Source organism: Pteropus medius, unplaced genomic scaffold (assembly GCF_902729225.1).
Source record: "Pteropus medius unplaced genomic scaffold, Ma_sr-lr_union100, whole genome shotgun sequence".
Lineage (NCBI taxonomy): Eukaryota > Metazoa > Chordata > Mammalia > Chiroptera > Pteropodidae > Pteropus > Pteropus medius.
This window is the reverse complement of record NW_024344726.1, coordinates 135,456-156,043: the sequence shown is the minus strand read 5'-3', so window position 1 is coordinate 156,043 and position 20,588 is coordinate 135,456. Positions and strand designations below refer to the sequence as shown.

The 20,588-nt window shown below is 39.2% G+C and overlaps 2 protein-coding genes and 1 non-coding gene across 4 annotated transcripts in view; 1 reads left to right on the top strand and 2 right to left on the bottom strand.

Moving 5' to 3' along the window:
* The window catches only part of LOC120610957 (olfactory receptor 1J1), a 149,093-nt gene that overhangs the window by 11,420 nt on the left and 117,085 nt on the right, over positions 1–20,588 (bottom strand). The window contains exon 1 of one of the 2 annotated variants that reach the window (XM_039873293.1): positions 9,851–10,536. The exons of the other annotated variant lie outside the window; for it this stretch is intronic. Within the exon in view, the coding sequence (XP_039729227.1) occupies positions 9,851–10,341 (491 nt within the window). The 5' untranslated portion in view covers positions 10,342–10,536. Of the gene's footprint in view, positions 1–9,850; positions 10,537–20,588 lie in introns of those variants that run through there. 2 annotated transcript variants of the gene reach the window in all.
* Positions 2,186–3,127, top strand: LOC120610963 (olfactory receptor 1J4-like). The gene has a single exon (XM_039873300.1). The coding sequence runs from the start codon at positions 2,186–2,188 to the stop codon at positions 3,125–3,127; it is 942 nt and encodes a 313-aa protein (XP_039729234.1).
* LOC120610968 (5S ribosomal RNA) lies at positions 15,702–15,820 on the bottom strand. The gene has a single exon (XR_005655037.1). It is a non-coding gene; the product is annotated as a 5S ribosomal RNA (ribosomal RNA).

The window sequence follows — 20,588 nt, the reverse complement described above, 5'->3', positions numbered from 1 at the left end:
GTTGATTTCAGAGTATGTGTACATTCACAAGGGACACTTGAGCTCTTCACAGGATATTGAACAATTTTATGTTATATGATGTCATTCGTGCCTCAAAGTCCTCATTTGACTGCCATCTTTCTCGACATAGTTCGTAAGGTAGCACTGGCCTTGAATCCAACCCATATTATCATTATTATAGTGATCAAGATTTCCCCCCAGTCTTTTAATTTTTTTTTTGCACGTGTCTGCCCTATGCAAAATGCAAAATGTTTACCCAACTTTATACATAAATATAAGACTAATTAGTATGTAACCAGCAGATCAGTGACATTTAAGGATGTGGTAATGCCCCAAACTCTAGTCTGTTTGGGGTATAAAGATTGAAGTCAAAACATTTGAAGGAGTTTGATATTTGACATATGTGTCGAATATTGTAATATCAACTTTCCTTTATTTTCATTCATTTTATTCCATAAACTTTGACTTAGGCTATGAGTAAGTGAAAACAATCTGGCTTTGTTGCCTCCCCTTCCACAGGGTTCCACCTGGACCTCCATTCTTCATATATTTTCATGGTCGTTTTCAAAGTTAGGTTCTTCTCTTTTCAAAGGAGCAAGACACAGGCACCGAGGCACTAAGACAATGGAGCCCATTCAAATGGATGCATTTGGAGATATTAAAGTAGCCTTGATCAGATAACTGACAGACTTCAGGGCATAGCATAATTTTTAATAAGATTTCACAGTGAATCTTTGTGTATATTCAAGAAAAGATTGACTAAAAAATTTAAGTAGATTGATAGATCGATATTATATGTATTCTATGTATTGGTACGCATAGTAGAAATATAATTGCTAAAATAAGTTATTATAGAAAAATAAAACTATGAAATACTGTATAAAATAAATCCCATTTATGTGAACATAAAATTTTATGAATAAAAACTATTTTAGAAGAATAAAAATAACTAATGGGAGGGTGAAGTACTTTATCTTTTAACTTTATCCTTTGTTTTACATTTATATTATCTGGATTTCCATCATGAAGCAGAATTAATTTTATAAGCCACAAACCAAAAAGGAATATCCACTGGGAGAAAAACCCTTTCTTCATATCCCAATCTATGACCTAACTAGAGGGTACATAAATCTAGTTGGGGCAGGGGCGGGGCAGTAAGGAGGTCTTTTCACATCTCCTTTCAGGCTCACACTCACAGGGCATCTACCCTGATGTTCTTCCTAAGGACAGTGCTTTGTCAAGGTGTGCCATTAGAACTACCTGCCTCAGACTCACCTGGTCCCAGATCTCATGAATGAGCATCTCTAGAGGTGGAGCTGTGATCTTCATCTTTAACAAGCTCCCCAGGTGATTCTGCTGAACATCAAAGTTTAGGGACCACTGCCCTAGAGCACCTGTCCTGAAGGGAGTAAAAAGAAAACTAAGTAATTAATACACGTCTCTAAGCAAGAGTTTGGTGGCCTGTCCCCTTAGGTCCTTTTCCCCAGTGGGCAGAGGGGAGTCTTCACATCTCCATCTCTGAAACTGGTGAACTGAGAAGAGTCAAGAGCTACAGGCTCATGACTTTTCTCTTTGCTGTCAGTGAGAGGTTTAGGACCACAGAAATTGGCTAAATCTGGTCTCTGGTTGTCTACAGAGAAGCTGAGCAACAGCCCATACTCCCAGAAGCTAGATGACTTGAGCATAAAGTGCAGAGCAGAACTAGCTTCATCAGGAGCAGGTGTGTGTGTGTGTGTGTGTGGGGTGTGTGTGTGTGGGGGGGTGTGGGGTGTGTGTGTGTGTGTTCATACACTTCCCTGTGCTCTTGCTGAAGTCACTTCTTATTCCCAAATCTTAAAGACAGAAATACGGCAATCATACTGGCCACTGACTCTCATACCTTTAAACCCACATCTTGGGAAGAGAGCCAACTGTTTGCTTGATGATGTCCTGACAGTAATCCCTAGTATAGTCCCTTACCTTCATCAAAGGCATCAGACTTTGGGCCCAGGAAATATCTACTACCTCAATTACATTTGCCTGAGTTCCACTGAAGAGAAAAGACAATGAATTTCTTCACTAGAGGTCTTTGCATTTTACATTTAATGAAAGCCATGTCAGCTCATATAGGATAGCTCCTAGGATCACTATATGTTGATTATACTTTTTTCACTGTCCTTTCACCCCCAGAAGACAGAAGGGCAGCATGAGGAGGGAGAACCAGAGCAGCGTGTCCGGCTTCCTCCTCCTGGGGCTCCCCATCCCGCAGGAGCAGCAGGGCGTGTTCTTCGCCCTGTTCCTGGGCATGTACCTGACCACGGTGCTGGGCAACCTGCTCATCGTCCTGCTCATCAGGCTGGACTCTCGCCTCCACACGCCCATGTACTTCTTCCTCAGCCACCTGGCCTTCTCTGATGTCTCTTTTTCATCTGTCATCATCCCAAAGATGCTTGTAAACATGCATACTCAGGATCAATCCATCCCCTATGCAGGGTGTGTAACACAGATGTATTTTTTCATATTTTTTACTGACCTGGACAATTTCCTTCTCACCTCAATGGCGTATGATCGGTATGTGGCCATTTGTCAACCCCTCCACTACATGACCATCATGAAGGAGGGACTATGCTCCTTACTAGTGGCTGGATCCTGGATCCTCTCCTGTGCCAGTGCCCTGTCCCATACCCTTCTCCTGGCCCAGTTGTCCTTTTGTGCTGACAACGCCATCCCCCATTTCTTCTGTGACCTTGGTGCCGTTCTCAAGCTCTCCTGCTCAGACACCACCCTCAACGAGCTGGTCATTTTCACAGCAGGGGTGGCTGTCATTACTCTCCCACTAATATGCATCCTGATCTCTTATGGCCGCATTGGGGCCGCTATCCTGAAGGTTCCATCTACCAAGGGCATATGCAAAGCCTTTTCTACATGTGGCTCCCACCTCTCTGTTGTATCTCTGTATTATGGAACAATTATTTGGCTCTATTTTTTCCCCTCATCCAGTACCTCCAATGACGAGAACATAATCGCCTCTGTGATGTACACTGTGGTCACACCATTGCTGAACCCTTTCATTTACAGCCTAAGGAACAGAGACATGAAGGGGGCCCTGGAGAAACTCTTCAACAAAGTAACAGTCTTGAATCAATGACATTTGCTCATCTTTATAACAGACACGTTTGTCCCCAGATGCTAGCCTCCTAATCTTGAGCCCAGGATGGAGTAAGTGCTGAATAAATATTTGATAACTTGTATTACATTCTGTTATAGTTATTCTCTCTTTTCCTTGCAATTCTTTAGTGTAAATTGTGAATTCCGACTTGATATTATTGATTGTTGTTATTGTCTATTAGATTGAGAAACTACATGGCTAGTAGAATTTAAGTCTCTCCTTATTTCCTGGGAATTTATTAGTTCTTTTTTAAAAACAGGTGTATTGGGTTAAAATGCACGTATAAACATTGTATATATTTAAAGTGTACAACTTGATGTTGTGATATGTAAACGTCATGAAATGATCACAAGCCAATTAATATATCCATCACCTCCACATAGTTATCCTTTTATTTTACTTTTGTGTGTGTGTGTTAAGAAGATTTAATTTATGATCTACCCTTCTAGCAAATATCAAGTCTACAATACAGTATTGTTAACAATAGTCATGCTGTACATTAGATCTCAAGAACTTATTCATCTTGCATAACTGAAACTTTGTCCATCATGCTAGGTGAAATTAGTCAGACTCAAAAAGACAAACAGTACATGATCTCACTTATATGTAGAATCCAAAGTAGTCAAATTCATAGAAGCAGAGATTGGTGGTTGCCAGGGGCTGGGAAAAGGGGGAGAGGGGGTGATGCTGGGAATTTATTAGTTCTTATGAATGGTTGGAAGATATTGGCATAGAAAGTGTATGGGATTGGGAATTGGTAAAGTTATCTCCTTTCCTTTTCTCACCATCCATTCAGCGTTCTTCTCATGTTCTTCGTTGGTGGTGGTGATGATGATGGGTCAGGAGAAGAAACTATATAGCACCCTTTATAGCTCCAGGAAATTACCCACAATTATGAGTTCAGCTGCTCCACGTAAGGGCTTGAGGCTTCTTCTGGAATTCAGGAACACAGGTTGCTCTTATAGACTACAATTCAGTAGTTCACTCAGACCAGTTACCTAGCAAGCTTTCTGACTGTATGCGTGTTTCAATCAAGACACAGGCTCAGTCCAGATAGGGAAAGAGAAAGACAAAGAAAGTATCCATAGTTCAGAGTCGACTGTTGCCCCCACCAAATTGATGACTTTCTCATTCAAGCTCTTCATTATCTGTCTCCCTGGAAATCATTTCTACTCAACTTAATGACCCCAGGTTTGTATTATAAGCCCAAGTAGTCTAACTTCTTTGGCATCTAGTGAAGAACCACATAGTTCTATTCTTTCCTCTGGCTGCACTTAGTTAAAGACAAACAGGATCACAAATACTTCCGGGACTTAGCGCCATGCAGCTGTAAGAAAGGAGTATTTGTGAAAGACAGATTCCCACCGTAAGCTGTATCTACCAGTGTATAGCCTCCGGCAGTTTACTTAACATCCCCGAACCTCAATTTCTTCTTCTGTGTAAACTGAAAAACTATAACACATCTATTATATTTTTTATTTTGAAATAAATGAAATGCTAAATTTGGCCTGGTATTACAACTGACCAAGAAAATGAATATTAGCTTTCCCTCCCCACTATGCATCCGAGATGAATTTTGGAGCAGAACTTGCAAATACTCCTGAATTATGGTGACCGTGGGAGCACGGCATGTAGATTGTAATCCCAGTTTGAAGGCAATCAGCTGCTCTCGGATACAGCAGTACAACTTCTCTGGCTTCAGCTAGAATCAAATGACTAAGGAGCTATGGATAAGTGAGGTAGTGGGTGGGTAGATAAGGGAAGACAGATCAGGCTGGAACCTTTCTTGCTGGTCTCGAGAAAGCATGGCCAGGCTGGCCCAGACACACCCATGAGTACCTGACTCAGTTTGTCTGCTTGCATTGCATTTCTGTTGTTTAAATTCCTGACCACCTACCTGGCCCTGTCAGGGCCGTCCTCCAGATGTCATTCATATTTTTAGCCACGGGCTGGTGAGATTGCTCTGAATGGAGTTTTCTCAAGAAATGTCAAGCCCACTTGGCTGCTGGGAAGTATTTTATCACCACCTATCCTGCTAGATTGTTCTCTCTGGTTGTGACAGCTCAAAGCAAACTGGTGGTTGCCACGTTGGTTTGGATATGTATACAGAACATCTGAAAATTGATTGAGAAGTATGCCCTTTATTTGGGGCATTTCCCTCAGCCATACCAGAGTTGTCTCATGACTCTTGCCAGTGAATCATCTCGCTGGGTTGAGAAAAAAGTTTGCTACATTAAAAAAAAAAAAAAGAAAAGAAAACATGTATTTATGATGTGGTCACAAGTTTACAAATACTTCTGGAAGTTAGTAAGCACTGACACTTCAATTGACCAGTTTGTATCCTTCTCAAAAATTAAACGTAACATTAATTCTTTCAAAGGGTGACAATAGACAGACTTTTCTCAGGGGACAGGAAACCTAATGTTACAGAACTAGGAGCTCCGGCATTTACATTTTAGCTTTAAATGATATATATTATATATAAATATAAATAAACACATATAAATATAATACAAATATATATTTTAAAATTATATCTTATATATTTATATTATTTATATGGTTATATTACTTATTACATATTTATACTATTTATATATTTATATAAGTAAATATATTAATATATTTATTATAAGTAATATATCAACTATCAACTCTGATATGTGCATTTTAAGAGTGAAAAATGATCTTATTTTGTTACAAAAGGAAAATGGATGAGAGGATCTATTAAATAATTAGAATCACTTAGCTTTTTGAAGGAAAAAGAAAAAAGTGCAAGGGTTGCATTGATTATTATCTTTGAAATCAAAAGGGTTTTTTTGAGGAAGAAGATATAAATCAAATCAGGAGGGAACTCAGGTACATATAAAATTTAATTTACTTGTTATTAAGGATAAAAAGTTGGAGTTATACCAGAAAAATAATGAGACTTTCCTTATAGATTCCACCATTCAATAGCCATTTAGCAAGTTATCTACTCTATGTCATACAATGTACCTTGTCCTGGTCATAGAAAGCTGGATAAAGACACAATCTCCATGCTAAAGAAGGGAACATTCTAGTAGTGTAGAGACTGGTGAACTAAAAAATATGTATAAGTACTAAAAAGCGATTTAATACAATGATACTACTACTCAGTGTGCTTATTATACATGGTTATTGTGTATTAGGCACTATATTAAAAGCTTTACGTGTATTATCTCTTTTAATTCTCATAATAATCTTATGAAGTATATACCATTATTATCTGCATCTCTCAGCTGAGGAAACTGAAGCTTAGGGACAACGACATAATTATAATGAATGGTAGTAACGTAACAGAGGATATAGTTAACGCAGCCAGGATATCGGCGAAGGCTTTACAGAGGAAGCATCCCTTCAGCCGGGTTTTGAATGTGGTGCTCAAGATCATAACACATAGTGGGGGAAATGGCAGTCTTGGCAGAGGGAACAGAGAGAGTATGAGGACATTGAAATAGCAGAGAATTGTAAAAACATTGGTGTTTCTACAGCATATGTGTGTAAGTCAAGGGAGCACCGAGAGATGAGTCTAGACAGGCAGACGAGGACTATATCGCAAAGGAGCTATGATGCGCTCTTAGGGAGTTTAGATGTTGCCTTGCAGGTAATGGGGTGCCGCTGGCTGGAGGTGAGGTGAAGTAGAGATTAAACCTGGGGATGATTATGTTTGTGTTTTAGAAAGATTATTCAGGTAACCAATGCGCGAGAGGGTTTGGCAATGGATTTGAGAGCCTGGGGACAGGCTCATTGTACATCCAGGTAACAGATGACGTGTGTTTGAATGAAGACAACGGCATGGGGATCGAGAAGAGAAAATCTCTGAAGGTAGACTAGATAGTCTTGGAAACTGACAGGAAGTGTGGCAGAGTGAAGGATTGTTCTTGAGTTGTGGCTCTGTGAACTGATATTTAAGAACACAGCAGAAGGCTAGGCACTCTGAATAATTTGGACTAGATTTAACAGTCTTAAGGAAGTGAAGGAGCAAGCTTCTGACCATCTGCTCTTTTCAAAAGGGTCCCAGGTAGGAGAAAGGCATATTCCCTAGAGAGGCAAGAGGCACCAGGAAGTTCTTCATCACCTCCCGCTACACACTCCTGATCCCAATTAAAAGCACATCCTACTCACGTTACACAACCAAAATGCAAAGCTTTATAAACAATTTGTATTTCATTGTGATTTATTTTAATATCAATATGTTTACCTTAAAGGAATAGCGCTTGAATTTAGGGATTGGGGGTGAGTGTAACTGGATGTAGCAAGGAAGAATAAATTTGGAACTTTGAATACAGTGATAACTGTTTGGGCAGAGTGGCATCTAAGAATGCTAGACTTCTGAACAGTGAAAGGCAACAGTGTCCCTTCGTGGATCTTTGCACATGCTGACCTCATTCCTAACTGACACAGAACGATACAGGGGAAACCAGATGGACACCCAGTCTCATCTAGTTTGCTTGGGGCCTGTGGGAAAGAACTTAAATCCAGCCCCAAACAGGGTTCAAACATGTACTGAACTGTTGATGCATTAAGATACCCCGAAGGTCAGAATAGAGAGAGAAACTAGAAGGCCATCTAGAGAAACCACCATCTAGAGAAACTGGAAGGTAGGAGTTGCTGGGCCAGTTTGAGCAGTGGGTCCAGGACATCAGAGGGGTGTGAACCTCAGGAATAGTGTGAGGCTGTGTCCTGTAATCACACACCTCGGCCTCCCTTGTGTTCGCAAACTGTGTCACTAAGGGCCTGAGAACTCTACCAGGGAACCCTGTCCTGAAAGAGCCGGTTACAAGAAGTGGAGAATATTTTCTTGCCAGTTCAAAGGACAGAAGCGAGTTGGAAGTCAGTGTCTCAGAGGAGAATATCAGTGGCCCACAGTCTGTAGAACAATAGATGACGATGAAATGAAGGGAGAGTTATAGACCGAGGAGATGACCGCAGAAGGAATGCAGGGCTGCGACCAGCTCCAGCTCTGGTCACCTGAGAAGGCCCTCCTCACCCCACCCCAGAACCCCTAGAGAGACTATCTGGAAAGAGGATCCAAAGAGAACAGAAGTCCTCTTCCAGGTCATCCAACCAATGGAAGCCTCAGTTACTAAATGTGCTCTAAGTGAGTCACATTTGTACTCCCCAACTGCGGACCCCTGGGGCAGTTTGAGTCATGAAAGATGCTCAATAATTATTTGTTGAAATAATACAGGAATAGGGAAACATTTTAAGATAGGTTAGATCTGAGAAACAAACTGCAGTGGTGGTGGTGGTGGTTGCAGGGGGGTGGTTAGGCAGTCAGTGGATACTTGGTCATAGCAGAGGAAAGTGAGGAATTAAAATTATGTGGTCTTTATTTTTTTTTCAATAATATTTTAAAATATTTCCAAGATTCTTGGAGGTAGAAGAACACCTGTATGCCTATACGTGTAGTTTTGGCTATCTCTCAACTAATTTAAGATGTTGGTGCCCCTTTTACCTGAAGGCAAACCTGAAGGCAAATAAGGAAAGAGGTTTGCAGTGTTCACACCTACTAGATACAAAAAGGATGCTGGCGTTGAACATTTCTGATCAGATGGAGGAAGAGGCAGTACGCGTGCTCTAATGCCCGTCCTGGTGAAATCTTGGCAAACTGTGGGAAGTGGAGCAACAAGCACTGAAATATAAACACTGAATTTCAGCCTCCTGATGGAGAAGTCGACCTATTCTGCATCCTGGAATGTAAACTCCATCCTTTCTCTCTTTTGTCTTAATCTCCATTTGGTGCTATAAACAAGACAGAGAGCCTCAATTTTTTTATAATTGACAAATTAATAATCTAGAATGAAAATATCATGGAAGCAAGGACTTTGTCTTGTTCAGTGCTACATCTTTAGCACTTATAACAGCTCCCAGCAAATAGTAAGTGTCTGGTATTTGTTGACTGAATGAATCTCAGAGAAAAGATTTTTTTTACTTTGAGTCGGGGAGGGGTGAATAGTGAGAACAGTAGTAATAATAACAGCTATCATTTATTGAAAACTTACTATTACTAGGCACTATACTAGATGCATTTTATAGTTTATCTCATTTAATCCCCTAAGTCATCTTATTAGATATCGATTGTTATCTCCATTTTATAGATGAGAAGGCCAAGTCTCAGAGAGGCTGGGTAATAGGATTATAGTCGTATGGTTTGTGTGTGGCAGACTCAAACTGAAATCAAGTTTGTCTGACTCCAAACCTATATCTTCTCATTCAAAGTTGCCATTTTATTCCTAAAAGGAAAAAACTCTCCGGCGACTGAGAAGCCTCTTAAGGGCCCCCTTCATGTCCTTGTTCCTTAGGCTGTAGATAAAGGGGTTCAACATGGGGATCACCACTGTGTACATTGCAGCTGCTGCAATGTCCTTCTCTTCAGAGGCAACAGAGGGAGGGCACAGGTAGGCAGTGAAGAGGGTCCCATAGAACACACAGACAACACAGAGATGGGAACTGCAGGTGGAAAAGGCCTTGCCGGCCCCACCGGGAGTTCGGACCCTCAGGATGGCCGATACGATGCGAATGTAGGAGATGACAATGCAGATAAAGGGGACAATGAGTACCGTTCCTCCCAAGGCAAAAACCATCAGGTTGTTGATGTGGGTGTCAGAACACGACAGCTTCAGGACAGGAGTTATGTCACAGAAAAAATGAGCTATTTCCCCAACGACACAGAAGGACAGCCGAGCCGCAAGGAGGGTGTAAGTCAGAGCAACAGCATGGGTGAGGACCCAGCACAAAGTAAGCAGCAGGGCACAGACTTGAGGGCTCATGACTGTGGAGTAGTGGAGAGGGCGGCAAATGGCCACATAGCGGTCATAGGCCATCACGGCTAGGAAGAAGCTGTCCAGGTCCCCAAACATCAGGAAGAAATACATCTGTGTGAAGCAGCCGGCGTAGGAGATGGTATGCCGCTGAGTCTGAACATTCACCAGCGTCTTAGTAACTGTGGAGGACGTCAGACCCATGTCAACAAAAGACAGGTTGGCCAGAAAGAAGTACATGGGGGTGTGGAGGTGTGGGTCAGAGCTGATGGCCAGGATGATGACCACATTCCCAGTCAAGGTGACAAGATACATACACAGGAAAATACCAAAGAATAATTGTTGTTGCTCTGGTGATGCAGATATTCCTCGGAGGAAAAATTCAGAGACACTGGATTGGTTTTCCATCACTGTAGCATCTGGAAGCTAGGAAGGACAGTTAGAATGCTAGATTTCTTCTAGAGCTCTACATGTTGAAATATGACTTCCAAATCTTCTAACTCCCAATGTTCCTTTAAGTTTATTATCATCCCCAGTCCTAACTTTACCTCCAATCTGACCCGACTTCTTTTCTCTCTTTCTTAGGATGCTTGCAGTTTTTTCCTTTCCTCTCTCTTTCCCTCTGGTCAGTCTTTTATATGGATGATACACTTCTAAGGAGGCTCTGGGCACGTTCAACCCTGGCCTTGAATGGGGTCAGTAGCCCCATACTGGTTTCATCATCGCAATAACATGGATACACGAGTAGATGGAAGTGAGCTAAATTGTATATTCTCTTGGTAGCCCATAAACCCATACAAAATTCTTTTGAAAACCTTGAAAGTATCTCATTTTAGAGTGAAGAGCATATAAAGGAATCATCTCCTTTTACTTTCTTATCATTTCTCCTGAAATACGAAATGTGGAGTTCTGCATCTTTTCACTGTTTGAATTTTTGTCCCTGGCATCATCATCATGATCATTATCATCATCTTGCAGCTAACATTTACGAGCCACTTGCTCTATGTCGGGCATTCTACAAAGCATTTCATACAGACTGTCTCCTTTAATCCTTAAACACCAGAAAGCAGAGATTATTCTTCTTAACATTGTATAGAGAAGAAAACTGAAGATAAGAATGTCAGAGTAATTTGCACAAGGACCCACAGTTCATAAATATTTGAGACATAATTCAAACCCATAACACTGGACACCAGACACTGTATCATCAATCAACACAGAGAGAAAGTGATTTTCTAACACCGCATTTATATTTAATCTCTCGATATTCCTAGTTTGATGTCTTTAGCTTCACTTGCCCTTCTTATCTTGTATATATTTTTTTTTAAATAAAAGAACAACAAAGTTTAAAAACTAGTAGAACCCACAGAATCTGGTCCAGAGGTCCCTTAACATTGGTCTGTGGATCACTTTATCATAATCAAGGGAGATGCTTGTTTAAAATACATAATCTTCAGAACTACTGAGTTAAATTCTCTAGGATACAGTCTAGGTACCTGTATTTAAAAACTAAAACTAAAACTAAACCCTCCTCAAGTATCTTGATGCTTAATAGGGATTAAAAAAATTAATTTAGTTCAACCCTTCCATTTGATTGACAGATGAATAAGCTAAGGTTCAGAAAAGTGAAGTGATTGAAAAAGTTTACACTGTGCCTTAGAGGAGGATATGGCAGGAGAAGCAGAGTATCCAGGCCCCTGCGCCAATACTTTCTTATGTCAGCTATTTTTCCATTTTTCATTATGTTTTGTCATCAGTATCTTACAAATCTAAATATATTCCTATTCCCGATTTCTATTCAATGTCCACACCTAAAGAAAAGGTTATCTCCAAATTAATAACCAATTGACTGAAGCATTCATTGTTCATATTTTCAAGTTCATATTTTGAATACTTCAAACTTTAGCAAGAGCAATATCTGAGCTCTACTGCATATTTATCTACTCCTTAACCCTATATTAATTGAAGAGCCTATATCAGAGCTTTACAACTTTTCTGAGTGATCAGAAAGCCACAGGCTTAGTTATTTTCTGACCTATTCCATTTCTCCATGGTGAATATGATGCCTCACAAAGATTGAACTCCTCTAACTGGGAAACATCCGAATAACCACATCCTGGAGGGCAAGAGGTTCTTTTAAGACCCAAATGATTGTGTATCTTGTCAAGAGGAGGATGATGCGAACCGGCGTACAACTCTATACTTTCCTGACATCCAGATCTACCTTTAGCTAGTATGTCCCTTCAATTCCACTGAGGCTCTCAAAGAGACTTCAAGTTATTTTAGGGCAGAGATGCATCTCTTTCATTACCTCTGTTGGCAAATAATGCCTTGGTCAGATTATTCCTATGGCACCAACCAGTTAACATCAGAAAAGTCCTCAAATCCTCTAAAAAGGTTCCAAAACTCTCCACTGTAAGCCCATCTTTTTACCTTTTGTTCTTGTGCTGATATCTCTTGCCCTACCCTTTTGTTCTTCCTTTTTCTAAAAGATTTTTCATCCCTCATCCTGTCTATAGCCTGAGAAAACTATAGATCCTAGAGACAATAATGAGGTGCTTCCAGAACCTCGGGACAACCTTTGCCTCTGTCTTCTCAGGGTGATGAGGTCCCTTTACTTACCTCTGCTGCTTCTTCATCTACCGTGTCTGCCAACAGGTAAGAGCTAGTATGGACATGATGGAGAAATTATTCCAAAGGCTGAACCTACCTGCAACCATTTGCCTCAAGCTTCTCTTTTTACTGTTACCCTGGTTACTGAGAAGGCATTGTAGATATCCTTAATTTTGAAGGAAAGTGGGAAGAGCTCAGATTCTTCCTGACAATCTTTGTGATGAGATTAACTGGAATCAGGGTTTAAGGTCAATAATAATAAATACAGATGGAAAATTGCCAGAAGCAAAAGTCAGATTGCTAAACTGAGTTAAAAAAAAAAAGTATGTTTGGCGGGGTGGAGGGGGAAGGAAAGTGAGAAATAGACTAGGATTCCAGATGAGACCAAGAGATCAACAAAGGATCGCAAAGCCAAGCCAACGTTTGGTCTAAAGGAGAGGCTGGAGTAATCACCGTTCATTCATCAGCTGAAACACAGAAGACCAGAAAGAAGAGGGTCTGTAATGAGCATTTAAGATTATCTGGGACACACGATACTCTGACTCCACTCAACTAAGGTCTTCAGAATTCTGAAGTGTTCTAGTTCGTATCTTGAATCTGAAATGAGAGTCTCCGAAACAGAGAGCTGCTGGCTCTCAGGCTAATGCTGGGAGGAGGCAGAACAGGGCTTTACCTTGGGCATTTATAGACAGGGAGTCAGGGGGACAAAGTTCCCTGGAGCCTTATTAGACCTAACACTCATAATTGCTCAATTTCCTCTGTATCTCTCATAATAGACCAAATTAGTGCTTGCTTCATTAGAATTTTTTTGAAAGCTTTACTTCCCTTGGTTAAATGGTAACCATAATCCATGGCAAAAATGGACTTCGTATAGAAACAAATCTCCTAAGCTGCCCCCTCAAACAAGATTTCTGTCCCTAAGCTCTTCCTTTAAAGAATGGAAGCTGCCATTATTCACACCTACAAACAGTTTAGGGGCATATGACATATCTTTCAAAGAATTTTCATGCTTCTGATTAAAGATGTTATATTAAAGTCATGCACCTAATTTCACTCTCTCTTACAGCTCTACTAAAAGTAAAGCGATTTTTAAAAAGACAAAAAACCCACGAGGACAGAGAAGAATGAAAAGCAAACAACAGGAACAAAATTTCGAAAGTTGGAAACCATATAGGTGAGAGAGTGGTGGTCAAGGCAGTCTTCACGTTGTCTTCAACTTGAATAAACTTTAGACAGTTTCTTCTTGACCGGGGACCATGCATCTCCATTTTTTTAGAGCTTTACCTCAGAAAACTGCAATGTTAATTTTTTTCTCTGCTCCTTTAAAATGTAAATCTTCTCTCAGGCTCCTGCCAGTTTTACAACCTAAAAATGACTTTCTCAAGGACCTGGGGGCCATCCATTTAAAATGTAATTATTAAGAAAGATAGCACACCCAAAGCATTATAGAGACTTATTGCCATCCTCATCAAAATACCAATAGCATTCTTTTAATAGAAGTAGAACAACAACAACAAAAAATCATCAGATTTATATGAAATCACAAAAGATCCCAAATAGCCAAAGCAATCCTGAGAAAAAAGAACAAGGCCGAAGGTATCATACTGCCTGACTTCAAATTATACTACAAAGTGACAATAATCAAAACAGCATGGTATTGGCAGAAAAACAGACACACAGACCAATGGAACAGAATTAAAGCCAGAAAAAAACCCTTGTATGTATGGGCAAATAATTTTTGACAAAGTAGCCAAAAACATACAATGGAGAAAAGAAAGCCTCTTCAATAAATGGTGCTGGGAAAATTGGAGAGCCACATGTAAAAGAATAAAACTGGATTGCTATCTAACACCATACACCAAAATGAACTCAAATGGATCAAACACCTAAATATAAGACCTGAATCACCAAATTGCATAGAAGAAAACACAGGTACTAAACTCATAGACTTTGGTTTTAGAGAGCATTTTACGAATTTGACCTCAAAGACAAGGGAAATAAAAGCAAAATTAAATAAATGGGACTAACTATATCAAACGAAAAAGCTTCTGCACAACAAAAGAAACCATCAACAAAACAAAGAGAAAACCATCAGAATGGGAGAGGATATTTGCAAACAATGCCTCTGATGAAGGCCTAATATCCAAAATATACAAAGAACCCATAGAATTCAAGAATAAAAAAATAAACAATCCAATTAAAAAATGTACAGAGGACCTGAACAGACACTTTTTCCAAGAAGACATGCAAATGGCCAAGAGACATATGAAAAGATGCTCAACTTCACTAGCTCTTGGGGAAATACAAATCAAAACCCGCAATGAGATACCATCTCACACCTGTTTGAATAGCTATTATCAACAGGACAAGTAATAACAAGTGTTGAAGAGGTTGAGGGGGAATGTAAATTGGTACAGCCATCATGCAAAACAGTATGGAGGTTTTTCAAAAAAATTAAGAATAGAATTAGCATGTGACCAAGCAATTCCTCTTCTTGGTGTTGTCTACCCAAACACTATTTATCTGTAAAAGATAGATGTACTATACCCCGATGTTCATTGCAGCATTATTCATGGTGGCCAAGACATGGAAAGTGTCCTCCAATAGATGTTGGATAAAGAAGATGTGATACATATGTACAATGGAATATTACTCAGCTATAAGAAAAGATAAAATACTGCCATTGTGATAACATGGATGGACCTTGAGATTATCATGCTAAGCAAAATAAGTCAGACAGAAAAAGTTGAGAACCATACGATTTCACTCATATGTGGGATATAAAACTGAAAGCAATAAATGAACAAGATGAACAAATGAACAAGACAAACAAAAACTCATAAACACAGACAACCAAAGGGAAAGGGTAGGGAAGGTAGATAGGGTAAAAGGGGTCAAATATATGGTGATGGAAGGAGATTTGATTTTGGATCGTGAATACACATGCAATATACATATGATGTACTGTTAAATTGTACATTTGAAACCTATATAATTTTATTAATCAATTTTACCCCCCATTAAATTTAATTAAAAATACATAAAAATTAAAAGTGAAATACTAAAACTGCTATTATTATCAGACGACCTGATTTTATACTTAAAAAGCCACTATAAATCTATAGCTTATTGAATTAATTTTTTTTTTTTTTTTATGCCTACAGCACCTGGTCTTCCTAGGTGGTCTCCCATCCAAGTACTAACCAGGCCCGAGCCTGCTTAGCTTCCGAGATCAGAGGAGATCAGGTGTGTTCAGGGTGGCATGGCCGTAGACTACAACTTATTAAATTAAGAAAAGAATACATCAAGGTCACTGGATACAAAGACAATATATAAAAACTCATTGTATATCAGCCATAAACAAATAAAAAACAAAAATTTTTAACATACTACTTATATTAGAAAAAAAATACTCAAGAATTAATTTAAGGAAATATACAAGGCCTCTTTACTAAAATTTCAAAATATTATTGAAACATTATTGAAAAAAATTAAAGTAGGCACAGAGATACATAATATTCATGAATTGAAAGTTTCGGCATTACAAGAACATAAATTCTCTCCAAATTAGCTATCTACTAATGAGATCACATTTAAAGTCCAGCAGGTTTTGTGGTATGAGAAAACTGAAAAGCTACTTTAAAGTTCATATAAAGACACAAATACTAAGGATAGTCCAAGGGACCTTGAAAGGAAATAAACTTAGAGGATATATACAACCAGATATCAACACTTATTATAAAACTATAATAATTAAAACAATGTGGTATTGGGCAAGGACAGACAAAGAGGCCAATGGAACAGAATGGAGTATAGAAATAGACTCACAGATAAGGGATCACCTAAATTATCTATGTGATACTTCAGCATAACAGGGAATAAATGATCTTCTCAATAAATCATCTGAGTTAATTGGATATACAAATGGAAAATAATATAATTTGACTCTAACCTCATGCTCTTTATAAAAACCAGTTCCAAATAGGTTCATATAAATAAAAGATAAAATAATAAAGATTTTAGATGAAAATATAGGAGAATTTCTTCATAATCAAGTTGTATGCAAATATCTCTTAGAATGCAAACAACATAATCATAAAGAAAAAATAAATTGGACTATATTAAAATTAATTACTTCTGTTTATCAAGGGACACCAATAAGAGAGTGGAAAGTTAACCCTCAGAGGAGGAGACATTTTCCATGTGACATTATACATGTCACAAAACACTTGTATACAGTATACATCAGACCTTTCGAATCAAAAAAGAAAAAACCCAAGAGAATTGAAAAGATGTATCACAAAACATATATATATTAATAAATATGTGAAAATGTTTTCAACATCATCGGGACAATTTAAACTTGACCTACAGTGTGTTACTGCAGCCAGAAGAGCTCAAATGAAAGAGCCTATAACCAGAATTCTCATACCCAGCGTTATCACAACAGGGCAACCATTCAGAAAAACTAAAGCTGAACACATGCAAAACCCAGAACCCTCAAATTCTATTACTAAGCATATATTCAAAAATATGAGTATCTACATTCCACAAGAGGCGTGTATAAGTATGTTTATATCTCCACTATTTTTAAAATATCAAACTGGAAATCATCTAAATGGTTATTAACAACCTAAATGCCCATCAACAGAAGGTTGGATAAAGAAGTTATGGTTCATGTATACAATGGAATATTGTTCGGCCATTTAAAAAAGTGAAATCCTACAATTTGCAATAACATGGACAGACTTAGAGGTTATTATGCTGAGTGAAATAAGTCAGACAAAGAAAGATAAATGCCATATGATTTCACTTATATGCAGAATCTAAGGAACGAAAAGAACAAACTAATCAAAACCAGACTCACAAATACAGAGGACAATCTAGTGATGGCAAGAGGGGAGGGGGACGAGGGGGCTTGAAGAATGGGGTGAAGGGTTAAAAAAGTACAAATTAGTAGTTGATAGACAGTCACAGGGATGGAGAGCACGGCATAGGGAATGCAGTTAGCTCTAATGTAATGGCTAGGTGGAGAGCCAGAGGAGAGAAAGAGCAAATAGGGGGGTCATTTTATAAACTATATAAATGTCTAACCAATGTACTATATACTTGAAACTAATAAAATAAAATTTAAAAAAAATAAATGATTATTAACAGTAGACTAGGTGAATTGTGATATGTGCATCAGTGGCATATCAGCAGCAATGAGAACTAATGTGCTCCTGTCCATCTCCCTGTCCCTCCCTCTCCCATGGAGGATCTGGAGTGTCTAGTGCAATTATCACATGTCTGTATTACTGTCATGTTAGGGGTGTATGAAGGGGCAAGGGGATAACTTTCTCACACTCCCAGGTCTTCAGATTGAGAGGACCAGAACACGGGGAAGTATATCCAAGGCCTCATTTTCACCTGGACCTCATTTAGATAACAAGATCTTGGACACTGACCTGATGGTTGCAATGGAGTAAGATTCTGAGGCTCTTGGGAAGGAGTGAGTCTGTTTTGAATGTGGGAAGAATGTAAATAATTGGTGGCAAATTAAAGAAAGCCAAAAATTCTTTGCTATTCTTTCTATGGAGAGATGGAGCTTAACTTCCTTCCCTTAATCACTGGCCTGGCCTCAGTGATTTGTTGGACATACAGAAGAAAGTAAAAGTGAGATTCTAGGATTTCTAAAGCTAAGTTTTATAAAAACCATGCAGCTTCCACCTTGGCCTTTTAGAATTTCTGCTTTCAAGACACCTCCTTTCATAAACTTGCTGCCATGCTGTGAGCAGCCTAAGTGACATGAAAGGACCAGGTATAGATGCTCAGACCTAACAAATGAATGGAGAATGCATGAGTTATTAAAGAAATGCTACTCATAAAGCTAGCTGTGTGTGAAATACCAAAAATAAAGGTAGATCCTTTTCTCTCACGGTATCACAACATAAGCTGCAAGTAAATTAAAAAATTTAAATGTAGTATTTAAAACTTAGAAAAAAATAACTAAATAGATTGCCCTAATCTATGACAGGGAAAGAACTTTTCAGTATAAAAGTAATGGAAAAAAATCACAAAGCCAAATATCTGTCAATTTTGACTATCCAAATAATTTTTAAAACTTCTATACATATTGAAATAGCAAGGACAGAAAAAAAAAAACCACTGAGTTAAGTACTTAATTTTGTTTTATTCCCTTTAATATTCATTTAAAAAGGTACAAACACCCTAATAGAAAAAAAAAACAAAACACCCTAATAGAAAAAAAAAAAATAAAGAACGACAACTATATTAACAGGATAATTTGAGGAATACTTATCCGTGGTTAAAAATTAGATAAAACAGATATTCAATCTTACTAGTAACCAAAGACATGCAAGTTAGAACAATGAGATTATTTTATACCTATGAAATTGCTAATGATTAAAACCAGCAATGACACTGGGACAAAGGGTGGTGGTTAAGAGTACGGGCTCTAGAGTCATGCAGGCCTGGTCTGGAATTCCACCCCCACCTTTTAGTGGTTGTATGACCTTGGTCAAGTCATTATCCTCACTGGGCCTCAGTTTTCACGACTGTACGTTCTAAACTTGTTGTATGATTGAGATCATGTAATGAAAGTATCCAATAAGGACTAGCTAGTATTAATAAAAATACAGGAGACGTAATATTTTTAGCAGCTGCTGTGTATCCGACATTATGGCTAGTGCGCTTTATATAGGCTGCCTCATTTAATTGAGAGTTTAGGAACGAGGGGATTGCTTCATATAAGGATTACTCTGCTTTGGGAAATCACCGGCAGAAACAGTCATGTTATAATCTGTGGTCTTGACGTCTCCCTTAATCCAGTTTTACCCAGGGCACTAGACAGGCATTAAAATGTCCAGTGCACAGGCAGGGGTCCCAGGAGGCCTGCTGGTCACGCTAGAGTGCACTGCATCCCAGTGAGAGGCTTCGGAGTCATACTCCCAAGACCCACCTCTGAGACCTTAACCCCTGGAAAAGAGATGCCCTCAGTTCCCCCAGGACCCAACCTGAGTTGGCTAAAGAACAGGCTGCACAGTGACACTGAGGTTGGCTCTAATGAGCACTTGAGGGGATGCTGTCCTAGGAGCCTTTAAAACCCTAAGAAAGACTCCGGTCTTCTCCGACCCAGGGAAGCTGGAAGTGAGTTATACTCTCCAGATGTTTCTAATGAACCCTGGATGCAACAGACCCCAACCGTACTAAGTCAGTTTCTCTTTGTGAATTTTCCATCCAGAGGAGAGAATCTGAAGATGTCTGAAACCAATCCATGCTCAGACAGGTGAGAATCTGGAAGGAGTGGGGGACGCACACACATATACCATCATAGCCCAATATCCAATTTCTTGGATAGATGATCTGAGTCTCTAAGATCAGAAGCGTCTTTATAAACCAAAGAACACTAAAGCACTAAAACATTCACAGAAGCTGCCAAGGTCACACTTTCTGCAAGGCCAATATGAAATGACCTCTCAAAGCAGCTTGCTCTGAATCCTAGGAGATCAGAAGAACACAGTGGCTACTTTCAAGCCCAGAAACCAGAGCCTGGTTCCTTTCACCTTTCCTTCCTCTGATGGAAGGTAAATATCAAAGCAACATAGAGCAAGTGTAGGGGTGAAAAGGGCATAGGCTTCTGAGTCAGGCATACCTGCATTTGACTCCCATTTGCTAGCTATCTGATATTGAGAACATCAAACATCTCTGAGATTCAGTTTCAGCATTTGCAAAGTTGTCGAGAATAATACCTACTTAATAGCCCTGTGAAGAATAAAACGATACCATCAAGGTGTCTATACTTATAGCAAGCCTCTGCAAATACGTACTGATCATGATGATGCCCAAGAGCTCAGGGGGACTGAAATGTCAGTTCCCAGAGCAAATACAGGTGCTGAGGAGCAAAAGGGGAAGTGAATAGGGATGAAGGAGGGCGATGGAGGGGTGTAGCAGCCTCTGTCTTGTTTGTGGAGGGAGGTCCTAACAGTGGATGGGGAGAATGGGACATTGCTGACCCTCACTGTCTCATCCTACATACCCTA